General features: G+C 37.8%; 2 protein-coding genes across 5 annotated transcripts in view; one reads left to right on the forward strand and one right to left on the reverse strand.

Annotated features, from left to right (window-relative positions):
• Nucleotides 1-1,235: 1,235 nt before the first annotated feature.
• On the forward strand, nt 1,236-5,943 carry LOC137942428 (uncharacterized). Its single transcript, XM_068788066.1, has 6 exons — nt 1,236-1,784; nt 3,029-3,157; nt 3,271-3,391; nt 3,479-3,560; nt 5,263-5,416; nt 5,504-5,943. The coding sequence occupies exons 1-6, from the start codon at nt 1,500-1,502 to the stop codon at nt 5,636-5,638; spliced, it is 906 nt and encodes a 301-aa protein (XP_068644167.1). The 5' UTR covers nt 1,236-1,499; the 3' UTR covers nt 5,639-5,943.
• A 716-nt stretch (nt 5,944-6,659) lies between these two features.
• LOC137935996 (uncharacterized) overlaps nt 6,660-21,381 on the reverse strand; it is a 30,546-nt gene continuing 15,824 nt past the window's right edge. For 3 of the 4 annotated variants that reach the window (XM_068780479.1, XM_068780471.1, XM_068780493.1), the window contains exons 13-27: nt 15,510-15,557; nt 15,282-15,422; nt 14,259-14,429; nt 11,220-11,282; nt 11,017-11,124; nt 10,835-10,918; nt 10,708-10,755; nt 10,216-10,290; nt 9,927-10,022; nt 9,754-9,834; nt 9,589-9,660; nt 9,423-9,467; nt 9,172-9,255; nt 7,328-7,431; nt 6,660-7,239 (exon numbers count right to left, since the gene is read on the reverse strand). In XM_068780479.1, coding sequence (XP_068636580.1) covers nt 7,107-7,239; nt 7,328-7,431; nt 9,172-9,255; nt 9,423-9,467; nt 9,589-9,660; nt 9,754-9,834; nt 9,927-10,022; nt 10,216-10,290; nt 10,708-10,755; nt 10,835-10,918; nt 11,017-11,124; nt 11,220-11,282; nt 14,259-14,429; nt 15,282-15,422; nt 15,510-15,557 — 1,353 coding nt within the window. In that variant the 3' untranslated portion in view covers nt 6,660-7,106. Of the gene's footprint in view, nt 7,240-7,327; nt 7,432-9,166; nt 9,256-9,422; nt 9,468-9,588; nt 9,661-9,753; nt 9,835-9,926; nt 10,023-10,215; nt 10,291-10,707; nt 10,756-10,834; nt 10,919-11,016; nt 11,125-11,219; nt 11,283-14,258; nt 14,430-15,281; nt 15,423-15,509; nt 15,558-21,381 lie in introns of all 4 variants that reach the window. The other variant, XR_011109509.1, reaches the window with a different exon arrangement.

The following is a 21,381-nucleotide window of genomic DNA, read 5'->3' on the forward strand; positions in this document are numbered from 1 at the left end:
ATATTGAAATTGCAATAGAATCTTGCATCTTTTATAGGTAAATTTTGAATAAGTATAAATATGTATACAATCTACCTTACAAAAATACTTTTTTCTTTTAATTTAAATTACTTTAAATTAAGAGGCCAATATTGGATGAGTGGAGCAGATTGTCTGGGATCGGATTTTCTCAAATCCAATCGACCCAACATGTTGTTGTCTTAACATTGTACATGACAAGGGTTCTACAAATCATAAATACTTGTGTTGCTATGCAATAACATCAATAAAGTATCTTTTTTTATGGTAAATGATATTTTTATTTTTTTTCTCCCATGCATCATATAGGTTTCCTACTACTATATAAGTAAAGGAAACAAAAGAACAAAAGAGCAAAAAGAGTAGTCTTTTTGAGGAAAAAAGGGAGAGGAGACCGACAATGGGTCAGATTTCACATACAACCTGACCCTACCCAACCCGACCTAAAAAAATTAGGTTGGGGTTTTTTAGGTTTCACTCCACAAATCGGAGATGGGACGAAGAGAGAACTTACGAGTCAATGACAAAAAAAAAACGTAAAAAAGGAGCCATTTGGTATGAATATTGTATGTAAGTTTACTTACATTGCTTACTATTGAGCATCCTAGTTTGACAACTCGCTGAGTTAACTCGAATCTGGGAGAGGCAGGTGAAGTCAGGTGTCCAGTGAGTCGACCCATGCAAGTTCAACTTTGAACGTGGACCGTGTCGATGTCTCTAGCATAACTGCATGAGCTGCGTGAGATATAATGAGGGGCATCCGTATGTAATAATTATTTATTGAGGAGTCAAAACAGTAAAAAATCCAAATGTTTTGATCCGAGCGAAACGCCAACTGGACTAACCGGGAAGCAAGTGGCCATTCCAAGCACGGCCGCCACCAACCCGTTTATTTCTCTCAATCTCAATCTCAATCTCAAACATAGGCTAGCGTGGTGGCGGCGATCACTGTGAGAAGTTAACCGGGAGAATTGAACATGGTCCAATCTTCCGTCTGGAGACTGAAGTGGATCGAGAAAGAGCAAAGTGGATCACCTATTTGGTTGGCTCGCGGGAATGGATGGTGCAGTTGGGAAAGACCGGTCCGAAAGAGGTCGAGCAATCGTAACTCTCAATGAATAAGAAAAGTTCGCGAAGTGGGACCCGCAGTTCATCATCATGATTAGCAGCTTAGATTCTTTCGTTTTTGCCCTTGTTTATTTCTGTCTCACATCCAATGCCAGAAGACGGTCTACAGACGCCAGACGCCAGACGCCAGGCCCTTTAATGTACGCGAACAAAGAAAAAAATCCAAATTCGAAGATCGAAATTTTCATTTTTTTTTTTTTTTTTTTTTGTATTTAGGAAGGAAAGGGAGACGATTACGTCGCTGAGATTTGGGGAGAGGAGTTGGTTACTGTAAGTTTAACAGAAACTGATTCTGTATCTGCGAGGTGATCTGCCGCGGGTCGCGGTGATCTCTTTGTGGACCAGTAGCGGTCATGGCGGAGCTGGCCCCGGCGCAGATGTATGCGTCGAAAAGGACCATCCAAGTGTGGCGAACTGTGTTGAATTGGTTGGCCTTCGTCTTTCAAGTAGTTTTACAAATCACGCCGTCCTTGGCGCAGCTGCTATCCTTTATTGGTCTCCGGCGGCCTTTCCTATCTTCCTCTTCTACGTCTTCCTCCCCGGTCTTCAAGCCTTTGCCGGTGCAGCTGCCTGTCCCGGATTCGCCTCCAGCTCGCTTCTCTACTGATGGAGATGACCCGATTGTTAATAAGCTCACGGTACGGACGCGATCTCTCTTCTTTTCAACCACATACTTACTGTCGTTCCCCTTCCCTTCCTCCCTCTGATAAGGTGGATGTGACTTTTCGGTTGTATCTTCGAGTTGAGGACTTGAGGTAAGTCTGGAATCGTATGGGTGATGGACTGGATGAATTGGTGACAGGCGTTGAGGCAAGCAAAGGACTCCGCGGTCAACAAGTTTATAGAGTCGAAAGATGATAGTGTTGGAGATTTAGCGTGAGACAAATGGCAAGTCAGCGGTTTGGTTTTACGCGGAGTTGGTGAGAAGTGTAACCAGTGCGATTGGTATTTCGTCGCGGGTCGTTAATCTGGTGACTGTGTTCCTTCCAATCGAAATGAAGGGATAAAACGAGTTCAATCCAATCCTGTGTTTTCATCCTGTTTCATGTTGAACGGGGTCAGATGCTATTTTTATACCTTAAATGGATCTTTACGGTTGTTGGTTCAATTCTAGATATCTGATTTCTCGTGAGAGGCCTCAGTGTTATCTGTTTGAATTATAGAAGCATTCGGTTATATCAAAAAAGGAAATCGATCTAGAGGCTTTGGCGAACTGAAGAATTAGCCTTTCTGTCTGACTAAAAATTTTCATTTGTGAAGTTGTATTTTTTTTCCCGCTATTCTTAACTTTAGTGAGCTTGGTGCTTCACTAAACGGCTTCAAAGAATTGGAATTTGTGAACTTCCCAGAATTTAATCCATGTACGCATGCACAAAGTTTTCATTTGTGAAGTTGGTTTTTTTCCCTGCTATTCTTAACTTTAGTGAGCTTGGTGCTTCATTAAATGGTTTCAAAGAATTGGAATTTGTTGACTTCTCAGAATTTAATCCATATACGCATGCATCGTCTCCTTTTTCTCTTCAAAATTCATTCTTTCTCCTTTTGGTGGCCTCTCTTTTTTGCTTCCTTTCTCCTTGGACTCGGGAATGAATGACCAGCTCAAGTAGGTTATAGGGATTTAGTATAAAAATAACCTGCCTGGCATGGAGCGGATTAGATTAAGCCCAGTACAGTTCACATAATTTTAGTTTCAAGATTATAATAGTAGGTTATAGGGTTTTACATTGTTTGGACACCTGGAAATTCAACAGATCAACAAAAATAGAACTGTGTAAATGGAAAATCTTTCTGACTGCATACCATAACGTGTACTGGTCAAATCGGCAGTTTGTTCCTCTTTATACCTATGTGGATTGAGTTGCTTTCTTCTGTATACATGCAGGTGGTGCTTGATTTAGATGAAACTTTGGTTTGTGCATATGAGAAGTTAAGCTTGCCTTCTGTCATTCGTAATCAGGCTATAGAGGCAGGATTAAAGTGGTTTGAGTTGGAGTGTATATCTGGAGATAAGGTTTGTAGTTGTTTTTATCTCTTTTTTCTTTTTTCCTTTTGAAACTTTACTGGTTTGAACCATTCTCTCCATTCTCTGCAACTTTTAATGGAAATATATTGTCTATAATGAAGGAAGGGGAAGGAAACCAAAAAGTGAATTATGTCACAGTATTTGAGCGTCCAGGTTTACATGAATTTTTAAAGGAGATTAGCCAATTTTCTGATCTTGTGCTCTTTACTGCTGGACTTGAAGGTCTCATCTTGCCCTTCTTGACAAATTTGTTTAACGTCTCTTTTCTGGGCATTTTTCATTCAAATTACCAACTTTGTTGCTGAACAGGTTATGCAAGTCCACTTGTTGATAAAATTGATCTTGAAAATAGATTTAGTCTTCGTCTTTACCGGCCTTCGACAATAAGCACGTAAGTGATTTTTTTTTTTCTTGCCGAGTGGCTCCCAAATTAGTTTGCAGTCACTTTTTCTCAATCTGGGAACTTTTGCTTGCATACTTTTTGGTGTAAAGTTGACTATTTATTGTGGCTGTGTCACATTGAAGGAAAAATATAGTCCAAAAAAAGTACAGCTGTTGAAGTCATGGCAGAAATTTTGCACTTGATGGCTGTAACAAACTAATTCATCACATTAGACTTGGTATCAGTGACTACAAACTGCTGACAAATAAACGTTTCACTACTTATATCAGAAATTATTATAGTTTCTTACATTAAGGTGGATATATGACATTCCATTGAAAGATGCAATCAAGGCAAAGGAAGAAAACTGCTAAAAAAATTATTTTTAGTATCTAACCATTATAGGAAAGGACACTTAACCTCTTCCAGCGGTTGTGAGTTCTTAAAAATCCGTAAAGAGAACTATCCTTGAAGAGTTTTATTGCAGAAATTTGTTTTAGTTGCAGTTCTTTGCTTTGAGAATGTTTAAAACCATTAAAGTCTATGATTAGCAAGTTCTTTCCTGACAAAATGGTGGATGTACCTAGCTTTCAGTTCAAAGTACAATTTGAGCTGTAATTACATAGTTCTGTTAGGAAAAGCTTAAGATATAATAAGGTACCCATCTGAGTTAGTGTTTTGCTAGTTTTAATAGGAAACTCAGTTCTGGGAGATCGTATGCCAGGGTTGGAAGGGAGTCATGTAACTTTGTTTCAGATTTTTTATAGTAAAACCTCAAAGCTGTGAATTGGGCTTTTCACACCGTGTCCTGTGTTAAGGAGATTCTGGGGGTGTTGTATGTGCAAGCTTCACTTATTCAAGAATAAATTTAGAGCTCCTTTGATATATTTAGCCCGATTCTGTCTTCTAATGCTGTTACTTTTTCAGTCAATTGTCATTTAGAAAGGAAGGTAAACTTGGTGTTCAATCATCTCGAATCCCAGTTGCTTTTCACTATAATTTATGTTTTATACCCGGACTGTTCCAATTCAACAGTTTGCTCAACCTTTAGTGGGTCCATATTTAGATATGGACTTAGTTTTATGCTATAACTATGCTTTAAACACATCTTCTGATTGTTTGGGAGAAATATACAAATGGTTCCATGTGATACTTGGTACTTTTACGTACTGTCATTTTACAAGTCACTGCTTTATTCTCATTGTTTAATCTCTCTCCCTTACACATAGATAACCTAAGCTTGTCTTGTTTGCAATTTTTTTAGTAGATGTTGAGAACCTATCTACTCCCTGTGAAGCCTTAATTCTAGTTCTAGCTAGGAATCTCACTAGAAAACTAGCAATTCGTATCTAAGAAAAGTGATGGCAATGAAAAGCATTTTTTGACCGCTCTGTCAAGTTGGTGACTGAGCAAACTTGGAATTCTTGAATTTTAGTGCTTGTGGCAATCTTTATCTCTTGCTTGTGTACTCGTACCTCAATAGCTTTCGAAATCCAAACTCGCAATAAAATCTCAGCAGGAAGAATAATGCATCCTAAAAATTCATAGATGCACAGTTCATCCGCTGTCAAAGCTCAATTACACAGCCAAATACTTCTGCGTTGTTGCCATTTTTCATATTGTTTTTATAAAGAACGCTTTGTATTGAAGATGGAGTCGTTTAATACTTTATGCGCTTGTTTGATTGAAATCTTATCTTATCCTGAATCAGCAAGTATCGGGAACATGTCAAAGATCTGTCTTGCATTTCAAAGGATCTAAGTCGGACAGTCATTGTTGATAACAACCCATTCAGCTTTTTGCTTCAACCAGTGAATGGAATACCATGTGTTCCATTCTCAGCTGGAGAACCATTTGATGAACAGGTATGCTTTGGGAAAGCTAGCTACAATTGTTTTGGGTTGTTTGGTACAGCCTCAGCCTTATTCTGATTTTATCTTGCTTTTCTTCAGCTTCTAGAGGCTGTTCTCCCACTACTAAAGCAGCTCTCATTGCAGAAAGATGTGAGGCCTATGCTTTATGAGAAGTTCCACATGCCTGAGTGGTTTCAAAAGCAAGGGATTCCCACATCAGATGAGACATTTTAGTGTCCTTTTACCTAGCAGCTGAACAAACATGCCTATTTTTTTGTAAATCACAAAAAGTCCTTGCACTTTTCTGTGGCTGCTTGTATATTATTGCTTTGTCGTAAATCATTTAGGACTAGCCTTCTGCATTGGGAGTAATTGTTGCGTCCAAGGGCTCCATGGATTCCCGGATTTATGTAGAAATACTATTTGGATTCTTATTTAGAATTTGTTTAAATGTTTGTGCTACCCTAGTGATTATTTATTGGTAAAAGAAATTTGATCTGTATCTTGCTCAAAGCGTGTTGAGCAGCACTCGCTAGTTTTCTTTGTGCGTCTGAAACCTGATTTTTGAACACTTGTGTATTTCAGTTATCCGTAAAGGTAGTCAAGAACATTGTTACTCAGGATTATTCCAAGGATTTTAAAACACTGTCATTTAGGCTGTGTTTGGGACACAGAAAGTGGAAAGAAAATAAAATAAAAAAATATTTTTTTCTCTTGTCTGGATGCCCATGGAAATTAAGATAAATATAGTTAATATTGTTTAGATACACGTAGAAAATGAAAAAGAAAAAAATTAATAATATTTTAAAAAATTTATGATTAAAATTTACTCATCTGAAGTCTATTTCTTTTATTTTCTTTCCAAATTTCATCACTTTGTGATAGAAAACTTTCTTTTCTCTTAATGATTCTCTGCTACAAAACAACAGAAAATACCTTTCTCTCCATTTTTTCCAAACAAGCCATCATCCTGCATTTAACTTTGTCGTCTGCAAATAGCTAAGATATTCCAAGTTAGCAATAAATATGATCATCTTCAATGATTTATGAATTTGATGAACAAAACTAGTTCTAATTATTTTTATTAGAGAAGATTAGCTAGTACTAACCATTGGCAGATCGAAAGTCCCCTTCCGAGTATCTCTATACAAATGGAGAGACTGGGAAGAGGGGGTTCTTTCCTTTTTCACTCCCAAGGAGTACGGGCCCCTTCCCCTGCAGACAAATAAAAGGAGGGCAGCAGAAGCCTGAGGATTACAATCATATGCAAGTTCGCCTGGTGTTAGGAATATACTCTCAGCTTGATAATTTAAACAATAGACTGTAGAGAAATAGAAGCGGTTATCCAATTTAAAGACCCAGTAGCCTTAGAATTACACTCATTATGTTACAAATCCCCACCTTACACCAACAAGAGAAATTCATGCAATAAATTCTGTACATTGCTCACGAGGACTGGTCAGGTGTCCACAGCATCCCCATTCACCTTTGAAGACGGCCATCTTCCTACAGCAGCCACAATTTTTCTCTGGGATGATACCATTTCAGCAGAAAGTGGGGGAACCCTCGTTTGACTCCGTAGGCTATCACTCTGTTGATTGTAGGAACAATGATGATCGCTCAACTAGCTGACACCCGATGACTCTTGGGTGGCCCCTGAAGCATACTCGATAGAGTGGATTTTTGTCAGAAGATTTTTAGCTTAGTTGACAGCAGATGACTCTTGGGTTGTCTCTGTAACTGCCTCCGTAGAGTTTGCAGGATCAGCAGTTTGCATTTGAGATTGTGGCTGACTTTGTGGTTCTTGAGCAAGCCCTAAGACCATCAATGTTGACCTGCAAGATGTCCATTTTCAAACCCAATCAGAACAAATAAGAAGCAAATGATTTTCAACAAGGGAAACGAGAAAAGGACTGTGAGTACCTAGGAAGAGATGACCGAAGGTTTGGCTGATTTGCATATGCAACCAAGGGAGACCTCAAAGCAGGATTTTTGTTGAGTGCATTTTCAAGCTGCACAGCCGGTAACTAGCAGATGCAGAGGTGATTTTGTTAGTGTTACATAATTTTAAGAAGTAGCCCATGCTTTTTAGGTTTAAAAGAATGATCATTGTGGCATAAAATGAAACATCCAACTTCACAATATGCTAGGGCAATACCGAGAGGCTTAAGGAATTTTTAAATTGAAGGCACTGCAGTGAAGCCCAAAAAATATCCCCTGACTTTGGCATCACTAAGGAAACATCCACTGTTATTTCACAGAAATTTTTCTATGCAATATATTATGGAACTTTGGTCATTAATGTGTAAGAATGTAAGACAAGTTTAAGATCAATAAATTTGGTAGGAATCAAATTACAACATCAAGTAGACAATGAGAAACGAAAATGTTAGTAAAATGCAGCCGTTAGTGCTGGTTTAATACAAAAGAAACATTGCCTGTAGCCTCCAACCCAAAGTACAAAAGAAATATTTCATTCCCTTATTGTAACACAAGTGTGATTCTCTTTCTAGTTTTGAAGAGGGTAGGTTTCTTGGTTTGTTTTTCAAAATACTCGCTAACTCGCACAGCCTCTTTCTATCACTTTGAAGAAAAATAAGACTTTGCAAACAAGAGAGCATAAAACAGAAAATGTTAAATAGTCTTCTGAAGTTAACAAGAGGGATCAAGAAGTAGAGCTGTCTACAGACTCCACTCTCTTGCCAAAAAGCCAACTGGTTTAGTGGCCTTTCTATGTGATTGCTTCCAAGTAAAGTAAAGCTGAAACCTAAAGTCACCAATTTCATCGAGTAACCACAAGATCAGCAAGGTGGGAATCTTCTCCATAGCCCGGTTGGACCACAGATGAATCACTTCAAATGGAGAACACAATCTCACTTTTTTAAATAAACGAACCCTTTTTTCCTCAATTTCATTTAAATGGCAATTTATCCTCTAAAATTGAAAATCTACAAATTCACAATGGGCATCAAAATATTTTCACACAACCATTTTTTCTCAGCTTACTCTTGTAGATATAAAAGGCAACATCATGACACTAGCATCTGAAGACAGTATTGTATACCTCTATCATATGTCTTTCACTATATGCCATTCTCAATATTCAATTTCTGTTGGTAGCAGACTTCTCCAGACTCTGAGTCTGTACACTAATTATTCCAAAGGAGCATATCAACATTGGCACAAAGTACGTACGGCTAGAAAGCAAAACCATATTGATTTTTGTTGGAGATGGTAACATCCATATTGATTCAATGAAGAGTCAGTCGTAATTTTGGTATAGTTCTAGAAATCTCATTTTGAAAATAGTTCAAACACGATTTTTTAAATGTTGCAAAAAGTTCAAAGATGTTCAACAAAAGGGCATGTAATGCAGAAGCAAAATTTAGATGGTTTTATTGAGTCTGTTACATCATACCTTTGAAGAAAATAATCTTTTACATCACAGATAATGTTATTCTCAGAGTTTAGGCATGGAAAACAAACAGTGAAAGAGAATTTTTTTTTACCAATTACCCTCAGTTATCTAAATCAAATAAGCCGATAAAATAGTTACAAAAAAAAAAAAAAAAGCAGGCTGATACTATTTTAAATTACTTGGAACAAATAAGGAATAAATAGACTTGTTCTGACTTAAACCAGTAAGAGCAAATTCTGTGCAATGCATGAGCTTCTGGTCAGTGGAGGTGGTATTTTGATATTTTTCCAACTATGACCAACAGTAAGAAACATCCTGGAATACACAATTATATAGAAGCATACCCAACCTGGAGCAACACACTAAAAGATTGAGGTTTAGTCTGAAGAGTGCACTTCAAGAATCCCACCCACAATTTTGGGTACTTCCATATCTGCATCAATTATTATATTAACATTATTACATTGAAAAATATCTTGAAGTGACAAAGATAAGATATTTTAGCTAATGAATTAATCAAACAAATTCAAAAAAGTGACATTTTTAAGCAAAAGCCAAAGTCATTATGAACACTGGGCTATGAGATTCAGACTAGATTACCTGCTTGCTTACAAGTCGTGAGAGGATCTCCATTATAAAGTCTACCTAAACATTTTGGTTCACAAAAGTGGCAAAGATGATGTTAGATACACAAAAGAGCAGAAGCCTAAAGCTACATTCAATTTGCTCCAAATACAAATTTGCACTTAACAGACAAATTGCTCACCAGAGCCGGAAAAACACCAATTGCCTGTATGACTGTTCGCATAAATAGTAAAGGGAGAGGAATTTGTTCAACCTATGAAGAAGATTCTTGGTCAGGGCCCAAGTCAAGACAGTAAAAGCAGGAAAAAGCATCAAGAGAAAGAGATCTCTTTCCATAGCCACATACTAATTGGTTCAAGGCCTTAGCAAAAACTTGCTGAGTAAACACCTGCCGTTGCTCAAAACAAGCAGAGCAAGCATCCATGACCTGAAATAATATTTAAAATTACTCAGTGGGTAACCTAAAGCACAAAAACCAAAAAGAGAGAGAGAGAGAGAAAGAGAAACAGATGAGTCCACCTTTTTTAAAGGTATCCCATCTCTCTCAGGATCTATCCCATGAATAGCAATTAGCAATTCAGCTGGCGTCAGGGAAGGGCTAGCATGAGGCAAACCCTAGAAATGACAGTTTAACAAGATGTGAATGCAAGATAAGTAAATGAGAAGGTTCCATTTCTTTTTCTTTTTCACATGAATATACATATGGACATAGACATTAACCGATAGCTAAAGTTCTTTGGTCAGAGTTAAAGACTAAATATCTATGATTAAAGACTTAAAGGATCAATAACTTCATTCCAACGTCTACCTGAAGTAATTTAGCAACTGCAGCTTGGAATTTATCTGATGGAAGATTAACAAGTTGTGGAAATATTGGCAAGACCTGCACAACAAATAAAACAAGGTCTCTGCTGAGTCAATCTGGACTGGAAACCTTAAAACCAAATGAAAATCCCTTCAAGATTTATGACAGAATAATGAAAGCATCATCAAGAACCATTAAACTTAACAGAAAGAAATCAAATGGAATATGTGACACTAATAGGTTCATCCTGAGGTCACCATGTTGCTGATACATATTGCTTGTCAAGTTATTGGATATTAAAGAGGGTAGCAAGGACCCCATATAACAATCTGTATCAGTCAGTATGTATGGGAATTACAGGTAACAAAGTTCGCTACGTTATTCCAAGACAGTAATAGTTCATAAGTGACAATTGTATATTTAAGCAAGGGCAATAATCCCAGGAGTGAAAATTAGTTTTGAAGCATAAAAAACACAACATAAGAAATGGCGAACCTCATCTTTTGAAAGAGAAGCTAATATAGGAATGAGAATCTCTACATCCTGCAACAAAATACTACCCCACTGAGTGAAAACATTCAATTAAGAAGCATAAGATGGGTAAAAAAGATAATAATCATACCTTAAGCTTAGATTCATACAATTTTCTAACAGTAAGTACCAACTCTGGTGGAGGAACTGCCCCTTCTGTTAAAGTATGCAAAACCTGATCCAGAGAAAGTGTTATTGTAATTGAACTGAATTATCTTCATGAACATTTTAAAAAAAAAATTGAGCCAAAGAATTAGGTACGATTTGTTAAACCTGCATTAAAAGACTTTCACTTCCATCTGGAGAATCTGAAATAATTGCCAGCAATTCAGATGAAGAGCCTATAGTTCGAACTAAGATTGGAATATGACGATGAACTGCCTGAACATTAACTTATTAGAGGATTTCATAAAAAAAGAGCAACAAAGCCTTGTGTTGCTAAAGCAATAATAATACCATAATAGTTTAAGAAATACCTGTTTTGCGGTTTTTGGTAGGTCTTTGTAGATTACAAAAATCTGCCGTAGGAGAGAGTGTTTCTGAAAACAAGATTGCACCAATGAATTTACTAAAAACAAACCAAAAAGGATATATAAAAATGATGTACTTAACCTTGTCAACATTTTTTTTTTTGAAGAAAAAGTGTGTAAATATTAACCTTGTCAACTTATCGACACCAAGATGTTAAACTTACCCAAGCAGCACTTCATTAGCAATATTAGGTAGATTCCATAGTGTCACTCGTTTTCACTGTTACTTATCATATAACAGTATTCAGTCTTTGGTCAATGGATACACTAACATGTTCTTTGATGAGGTCTAGGATCCAAGTCACATGGGTGTCTAGGGTGACCTAGGTAATCTGTACAGTTGCTATTCAACAAAAGAAAAAGGAAAGAGAGAGATAGAGAGAGACTAGCCCTTTGATCCTCTGCATCCCTCCCGACTCTGTCAGTTGTTCTCTTTCCCACATGTATAACCAGAATAATTGGAACCTGAATCAAAAGCCAGGCATCTGAGCATAAACTCTCCCTCCTCTTAACTCTCAACAAACATCATGTTTTGGTGAAGATCACTTCATCTAGAAGCACACTTCCTTCCCTAGATCCACAATGTTCTTCTCAAAACAGTCTACTTCTAGATTAGCTAGTCTTCACCAAAAACATAATGCTCATAGAGAGGCAAGAAGAGGATGTGATGCTCAATGGCCTCCCTCCCTCCCTCACACCTCCAAAATGCGCACTCTCCAATTTGTTGCCACTTCCTCTGATGTCTGACTGAAGGTCAGATACTCAACCTTGAAAAGCCTAATAGAAGTCACCTCCTTCAAAGTGGGTGATGTTAGAGTGTTCTGGATACTATTCATCAATTGCCCCTTTGCTGTTATATTTATGCTTCTATTATGGAAAGTGTGGCTTTATCAGCTGCTAACCAGCCTCCTTCTTGGAAGCTTTCTGCAGTTCTTCATTATTAAGACAACTACAGCCACAAAGAGTCGATGGACTCTCTTTACTGCCACCACAATTTAGGCCATCTAGAAGAAACATAAAAAGAGAACTTCTAAAAGAAATTTGGTCTCCATGGAGGGATCATTATAGCATTTTTCATTGTAGTCTCCTCCATCAAGCATGCTTCCAGAGTTCTATCATTTTTTAGGCAATGAGAAAAAAAATTCATTAAGAGAAGAAAGTATGATACTCTCCCCAAGGTGAAATTGTAGAATAAGAAGGAAATGAAAAAAGAAAAAAACTTTTTTGAAGAAATGATAAAATAGGAATGCTATGACAAGCTACAAATGGAAACATCTATTTTACTAGATAGCATCCACACAACAAGATGATGTTGTTGGGAAACTCTGCTCATAGAAAAATTGAAGCCACAAGGTAGTTGGTGATCCAGGGTGAAAGTAGTAGTCTTGCAGAGTCTAAACCGAGTCTCATGGAGGAGGAAGTCTCACAAGATGAGCAAGCTCAAAGAAAAAGTTGGAATGAAGAGGACATTTACAAGAGGTTTCCTAGTTGTGTTTTATGTCTCTTAATGTTTAATTTAGTAAGTTTTAGTTGGGTATAATTGGAATTTGGGTGGTTTTACCTTAGATATAATTCCAAGTATAAGCGGTTATACAAAGACATTATGTAAGAGAGTAAACTAACACTTCTCTCCATTTTTTAACAAAATACGTGTTCCCTCTTATTCTCTATTGCATGTTTTTCCTCCAAATTTTCATATGGTACTAGAGCAGGTGAAGTCATACATGGGCGCCCACCCAAGATGTTAAATGCCGTATTTTAGTCATTTTACACTATTTATATGTCTGTGAGAATGTTGTCATGTTTAGAAAGTTGGGTTGAGTCTATAATTCAGGTTTTACATTGTTTGGAGGTGTGGTTAGGAAGTTATAAGGAGCTGTGTTCAAGAGGGGTAATTTTGTAATTATGCTTCAAGTCACTTGAATTAATAAAAAGAAAAGGGAGTCATGGACAGCCCTAACGAGAGCCCTCTCAGCGTTCTCTTTCAATCTCTCTTCTCTCCTTTTCTTCTTTTCTCTCCCCTACTTACCTATTTTCTATCTTTTGTTATCGTACCAAAGCAATAGGGTCCTGATTCTGAGCTTGTGAAGCACTCATTCTTTTCTTTTCTTTTTTAATGCAGCAACCTTCCACAAAAGGGGATCTCAAGATTGGTTACTGACTAAAAGTAAAGGTCTGATTTTTCCGGTTTCTTTTGTGCCATAAAGCCTAGAGTTGATTGTCTGTACTGCCAATTTAGCAATTTTGTGCCTAATTAGTGTCCCAAGAGGCTTGTGACTTGGGATCATCCCTGAAGTGTGCACCTGGTCCTAACCCAGTGCCTAGTGCCTGTATCATTTCAGGGAGGCTACTATCAGCCAACTTCTAGCAATTTATTGGTTGTTCAGGACTGCAATTAATCATGTTGAAGGTGTTATGCATATTACTGATTGAATTGAATTTCGATTTTTTTATCAAAGCCCTAATTGTTGAGGTGGGGCCAACATGCTCAAGTATCAAATGGTGTTGATTATAATTTTTTAATGTGTTGATGGTTTCCATTATTTATGGCTAATTCTGGTGATATAATAACTCCGACCAGAGAATTTGGAAGTTCCAAGGGAAAGATACTATTTTGATCACTACAGAAAAGTAAAATAGTCAGAAGTACCTCAGTTGATCTAAGTAGGTATATATCTATGTTAAGGCTAAACGGAAGTCAAAGTTTATTAGAGATGATCCACCAGTTTCTATTATAAATGATTGGCAAGCTGAGGATAGCCAGGTCATGACCTATTTACTCAATACTATAGACTTTAAATTGAGGAGTCAGATCATGAACTACAAGGCAAGGTTGTGAATCCTATTTTTTCAATCAAATGCAAGATTGAAAAAAGAGGAAATCATGGATCCTACATTTCAAAATTTAATACCGAAAATCTTAAGACTTCTACTTAGAGAATATAGATCTGAGAGAGATAGAGAGAGAGAGAGAGAGAAAGTTACCTTAGTGCAAAGAGCAAAATATAGAGACATGCACCTTTGCGCCTCAGCAGCTCCAGAGGAAGAAATGCTTCGAGCTGAAGCCAACTGGTTAGAAGTATCAGAGACAGGCTCCTTGCTTGGGCCACTAGTTGTTGACAAGCCTCCACTAACATGTCTTTCCATGTCATGATCCTATACAAATGAAAACCAGAACAGAATGATGCATTCAAAATTACATAATGAATCTAAAGAATATTTCTTGATAAGTAGCTTATAATGCAAATTTTATTGCCTCAACATTCTTTTTCTAGAATGAGTGTCATATTAGACTACCACTTTTAACGCAATGGCAACTGATAAGATTATTTCCTTTTTCGAAATGAAAACTGAAATTACCACACAAAAACTATAGCAATTTCCTTTAGTACAAATGTTTCATTTACAGGAAAGATTACCAAATAGGAAAACAAAGCCTTCAATAGTAGCAAAATGCAGAGGCTTTCTTTCATACTTCACCAGTCAGAATTTCCATTTTGTTGTTCATTGAATCATACGTAATGGATATGCCACAAATGAAGTTGACTTTCTAGAGACAAGTAAGAAAATTAAGTTTTCTTGAGAGGACATGCAATAGGTGGAATCGGTTGCTTGCCATTCATGCTGATGAGCTGCAAGAAGCAGGATACGACACACAACAATCACTGGTTACACAAATTTAGCACTTCAACCACCGAAAATCTGTCTCAACTATCACAATGATTTTATCTAAATAACCCACTTTTCAATAGAAATTTTGAAATTTCCAATGCAAAGCGCTAGCCAACAATTCCTACCCCATCACATGTTTTAAGCAACATCTTGAGAGCATGAAGGAAAATATAAACATGTCACAGGATAGCCACTTTTTTTTTAACTTAGAATGAAACTTCTTATTTGAAATTTTATTTTTTCGTTATTCCTTACATTTGCCAAAATGAAACAGAATTCCTCCAATAAAGAGACGAGCAAAACAACAGGAATATAAAAAAATTATGAAACATTTACCTTTTGGCCTGGATTACTTGATTCTTCAGCACTGGTGCTTTCGGAAACATGAGAATTATTTACAACTGAAAACAGCATTTCGCTGGCAAAATCTCCAATTTTTTGAGAAATGCAAAGCATGGGATATAACTTGTTTGCTACCTGCAAAAATTAAAAGAAACTTGAGAACATTTTAGAGGCAAAACATGAGGAGATTGTTGATGTCATAAGCAAAGTGTGCACACATACCAAACGAATCGCCTTCATCCTCACTTCTTCCCAGAGATGTATAGTACTCTGTCCAAATATCAAAGAAAATACAGGTTTGAGTGCTTAAAAAAATACTTTGATTTATTATTACGAAACGCTGGTTAATAGACATAAAAAGAGGCCATGTTGGCCACAAGAGGTAGATGAGAGAATAAAAGAGTTAAGCTCCTACATGAGCATAGTAGGATCAAGTCATTAGGATGTTATTTTTGTCAAGCAAATGAGTCTGAGGTAGAGCAAGAGCCAGCAAGGAGGAAGAGACAAGTGAGGCCAAGAAGAGGCAAAACTATCAGAAAGTAGCCCAGAAAAGTGGCACCAATGGAGAGGTAGGAGACTCGACGAAGATTCTAAAGGAGAAATCAACTCGTCCAGGGGCAAAAGAATCCAAGAAAAGTCTCCAAAAGGTGGCTCCAATCGAGTCTAGTTGTTCCTTAGCCTAGTCTAATCCTACGAGTCCTCTCGAGAAAATTTTGAAATTTTATTCATATTGAACTGATCAAATACAAGGAATTTATACAGCAAGGTATTGCTATTCTAGGAAATCAGGAAGGTATTGCTATTCCGTCAGTAACAAAGCCGGCATAATCAGCATCTGTGTATGCTTCTAGTTCCACATTTGTACCCTCTCTAAAGAGAATCCCTTTTCCCGGGTTGCCTTTCAAATATTGCAAGATCTGGTATACTGCACAGAGATGGACATCCATAGGGTTTTGCATGAACTCACTCACCACTACTATGTATGCTATGTTAGGCCGCGTGTGTGACAGATAGATTAGCCTCCCAACAAGCCATTGGTAGATGCCTTTCCAGTTGGTTCTCCTACCATAGACTCTCCTAGTCTATGATTTGGTTCAATAGGCGTGTCTGATGGTCTACAACCGAGTTTACCTGTTTCTTCTAGCAGATCAAGAAAGTATTTTTACTATGAAACAAAGATTCTTTCCTTGGACCGAGGTACTTCTATTCCTAAGAAGTACTTTAATTTTCAAAGATCCTTTATTTCAAATTCTTTTGCTAAATACTTCTGAAGAGCTTCCTTTTCATTTGGATCATTCCCAATTACTATAATATCATCCACATAAACTATTAATGTCATGACTCCCCCCTAAAGCCGAATGCTTGATAAACAATGTATGATCACCCTAGCTCTGTTTGTACTTCATATTCAACATTGCTTTAGTAAATCTTCCAAACCATGTCCGAGGAGATTGTTTGAGCCATACAAAGTCTTTTTAAGTTTGCACACTTTGTTTTTACCTAGATTTATGCCAAAGCTAGGTGGAACTTCCATATAGATTTCCTCCTCAAGATCTCCATGTAAAAACAATATTCTTCACACCAGTGTTGTAAAGTCCAATCATAGTTTGTTGCTAGAGTTAACAACAACCTTAACTGTGTTCATCTTCGCCACTGGTGCAAACATCTCTTGATAATCTACCCCATAGGTCTGTGTATATCCCTTGGCTACTAGTCTCATTTTATACTCTTTGCCTAGTGCCTCAAATAAGGTTTGTGGGATGACTACAGTGTTTAGATGAGTTAGAAACTTTTGTGTGAGGTTGATAATTTTTCAAAGAACACAAAATGGGAAAAAGGATGTTGTGTGCACTTTCTAACACCTTTCTTGTGGCTATGGGCAGATCCAAATCAAGAACAGTAGGTGATACCCCAGAAGAAAGACTTTCCTCATTCCCAAGTGACGATTTGAGTTCTTGAACTTGCATAGGATTGATCACGGGCTTTATCTATATTGAGTAGACTAGTAGTGGCTTTGTGAGTTAGGGTATATTGGCCTTGATGGTTCTTCAGAAAGACTAGGAGATGATTCAATAGGCTCGGCTTCATAAATGAGTTCAGAAGTGAGTTCAGTTTCAGAAGTAATTTCAATATGCATGGGTGATGTTTTGACTAACATGGATGGTTCTCTCAAAAACAAATCTTTATCTTTCATAGATGACGTCTCCCCTTGAATATAAGTGCTAGAAAAATAACTTTCTTGTTCAACAAATGTGACATCAGCAGAAACATAAGCTTTACGAGTGATAGGATTGTAGCACTTGTACCCTTTCTGAGTAGGTGAATATCCTACGAAAACACACTTGATAACTCTAAGACCTAGCTTGCTCCGGCCATGAGAGTGAATATGAACAAATGAGACACATCCGAAAACATTAGGCACTAACTTAGTTGACACATTGAAATCTGGAAAATATTGAGAAAACACCTCTATTGGACTGTTAAAATCAAGGACTCGAGACGGGATACGATTTATTAGGTGAACAGCAGTGAGGACCGCTTCCCCCCAAAAGGTTTTTGGAACACTCTTTTAGAACAAAAGAGCATGAATAGGGGTTAAAAGACGACCATTTTTTCTTTCGGTAACCCCATTTTGTTGGGGTCTGTCAACACATGAAGATTCATGAATAATTCTCTCTTTTTGAAAGTATGGAGACAAAATTTGATTAAAGTAGTCTCTAGAATTATCTGTCCTCAACCTCTTAATTCCAACAATGAATTGAGTTTTGACCATTGCATGAATCCATGAAACCCGAATGCAATCATCAATGAACGAGACAAACCAATGAGCCCTTGAAATATTGAAAACTCGAGATGGACCCCAAATATCACTATGAATCAAAGAAAAAGGAATTGTAGTTCTTTTATAACTCAAAGGAAAGGAAACATGTCGGTGTTTAGCAAACTCACAAACATCACAGTGAAAATCGTTTACACTAACATTCTTAAACAAAAATGGAAACATAACACTAAGGATACAAAAGGAAGGGTGTCCAAGTCTAAGATGATGAAGCCAAATTTAGACTTTATTGGAATGAGAGTTGTTGGACAGAAACGAGAGAGGTGATTTGTTCCCATTGTTCACTTGGCCAGTAGGTAACTCAAGATAATAAAGACCATGCCTTACCTCAGCATGTCCATCATCCTCCTCGTAACTTGGTCCCGAAATACACAAGAAAACACAACACTGCAATTTAGATCTTTTGTAAGTTGATGAATAGACATAAGATTTGTAGATAACTTAGGTACATGTAGCACGTTTTTAAGGATCATGGATGGACTTAGAACAATGTCTCCCTAGCCTACAACAATGGCCTGGGCGACATCAGCAATGGTTATTTTTCTGTTGCTAGGGCAGGGACGATATGTGAGAAATTTGTGTGAAGAATTGAGTCATATGATCGGTTGCCCTGGAGTCAATAACCCAGGAGTTTGAAACTCTGAACCAGAGGCACTTAAAAGCATATAAGAAATGAAGTTTACCCAAATTTGCCAAGGAACGGGTACATGTTGACTTCTCTAATGAATCAAGGAGTGATCTCGACCTTCCAATGTCTTCTTTGTTGAATTCATTCTACTCTCCACTTCTGGAATTTACAACATCATGTGACTTGTCTTTCCCTAGATTGAGTTGTATTCACCTGGCTTCATTGTGTTCCACTTCTAGGTCCTCTATTCCATTGAGAACTTAGTGGTTTTCCATGAAGCTTCCAACATTGCTCCTTGGTATGGCGAGGCTTTTTCCAGTAGGTACACCAGAAGTTATCCTTGTTTGAGGGCCGAGATCCCATTCTCCCAATTTTTGAAGAAGCCAATGTTTTTTCAGCATTAGACTTTGGTTTCTCATCATTGATTTTTTCAGTTATCATTGTTGATCTTTCAATTGTTTGAGAGTGAAGCATAACTCCCCTTCAACTTTCTTCAGCATTGATAATGGAGATGGTCTCATTAAATGAAGGTAAATCCTTTTTTCCCAATATCTGAATTTTCACCTGATCAAAATCAACATTTAAACCAGCGAGAAAATCATAAATTCGATCTTTTTCAATGAAATTCTTTAACGTAGCTACATCATTGCTACACTTCATCTCAATACACCGATAATGGTCCATCTCTTGCCATAGATTCTTCAAGAGATTGGCATACTCTGTGACTAAGTGATCTGCCTGTTTAGTGGCAGAGATTTTAGTTATAATCTCAAAGACTCAAGCAACATCCCTTACCTTAGAATAAGTTTTTTGTATAGCTTCCCATATTCCTTAAGACATTGGTATAAATGTATCACTGATTTCTCGCAGCATGGAATTCCATAGCCAAGACATGACCATGGAGTCTTCTTCATCCCAAGCATCAAATCTAGGATCTCCCTTCTTGGGCTCAGTACCAAGGAGATGACTCAATTTTCCCTTCCCTTTCAGAAAGGTCCAAACCACTTGAAACCACTTCATATAATTTTTGCCATTCTGTAATTCTCCTGTTGCTTGATTGAGTGTCACCTCTTAGGATTGGGCAGTAGTGAGGGATTGGGCAGTAGTGAGGGATTGGGCAGTAGAATTTTTTCGATTGTAGAAGACATGTTGAAATCCTTTTGAAATAGGATTTAAAGGGAAAAGAATGGTGAAAAAAAAGAAGCATTGGATAAAGGGCTATGAAGGCTGAACAGAAAATGGGCAAAAAAAAAGTACTGTTTTGAACTAAAAAACAAGGTAGAAACAGGGCCCAAATAAACAGCGGCATGGTCTTGGCAATGAAGGTCTCTATGACAGGGTTTCTGATCCCAGAAAAGACCCTAAAGCTCTGATACCATGAAGAAAATTCTGAAATTTTATTCATATTGAACTGAACAAATACAAGGAATTTATACAGCAAGGTATTGCTATTCTAGGACATCAGGAAATCAGGAATAGAAATTTAACTTACAGCTAATACAAATCTGATTATAATCTCTAGAAATCAGGACAAAAATCTGATTCTAATCTCTAAAAATCAGGAAACTATTATCTACTAATTTACAGCTAATCTCCTATAATTAGAAATACAAATTTGTTCCTCCAATTCCTTTTTTTTTAAAATGAAGCTGTCTTCCAATTACTGTTATTCACAGAAATCTTGAGATTTCAATCAATTCCAAATTTCCAATATCCTCACTACTCTCATAGAGTCCCCATAGTCCTAGTGTCTTAGGCCCTTTAGAACTCCACTCTCGAGTTTGGCATAATTTAGGTAAGTTAGCTGTAGTGTGGAGATTGGCAATCTCCTTATCTTACGTAACTTTCCTATCTACCCTAACTCAAAGTCCCGACTAATCTTCTACCAGGGTCCCTGTCCTTTCTAGTCCATAAATAAGTTCTATCCCCTCCAAAGTCCCCTAAATCTTAAACCTAACCGTTTCCCAAACTTAGTCCCTTACCTGAGTCCCAATCCCAAAACATCTAACTTCCATCTTTCCGCCTCTGCAACTCTCTATCCACAGTCTCCCCAACTCCCTAAATTATCAAACTACAATCTCGCTTCCCCTCACCTACCTCCTAACTCCTCCTACAACCCTAAACATCTCCAAACCCTAATTTCCTGACTAGCACCAACTACCCTTTTCTTCCACATTATAATCCCTACATTCAACGCATCCATTACGACACCTAGTGATACGCAGCCAGAAGTGCCACGAATGGAGTCGGATGCAACGAGGGCAAATTAGGGGTGCACAGGAAACACCACCAAAAATCCCACCCGGAGGCAGCAGCACCTACACAGGGCCCAGAAACGCGAATCGTGACAAACAGCCGCAACTGCAGCAGCTGCAGGAGCTGGGGTGCATGCGGCCAGCTGCTACTACATAGACACATGCATGTATGAGCAGCAGGGCGTGCGGGGGCACAGCAACGTGGGCAGCAGGGTGTGCGGTAGAAGTGGGGGGGCGCACGCCAGGCACAGCACACAATGCACATGCAGGCACCAGGCACGCGCGCGGCCAGCAGCCCAGTAGTCACGCAGGCTGGTTGTCTGGCTGTTTCCTTTGAAATTTCGAAATTTGAGGCTACTACCTATCCAAAGG

The sequence above is a fragment of the Aristolochia californica genome, unplaced genomic scaffold, assembly GCF_029961685.1.
Source record: "Aristolochia californica isolate CCGP_79_NKW_82.1479 unplaced genomic scaffold, dmAriCali1.0.hap1 SCAF_10, whole genome shotgun sequence".
Lineage (NCBI taxonomy): Eukaryota > Viridiplantae > Streptophyta > Magnoliopsida > Piperales > Aristolochiaceae > Aristolochia > Aristolochia californica.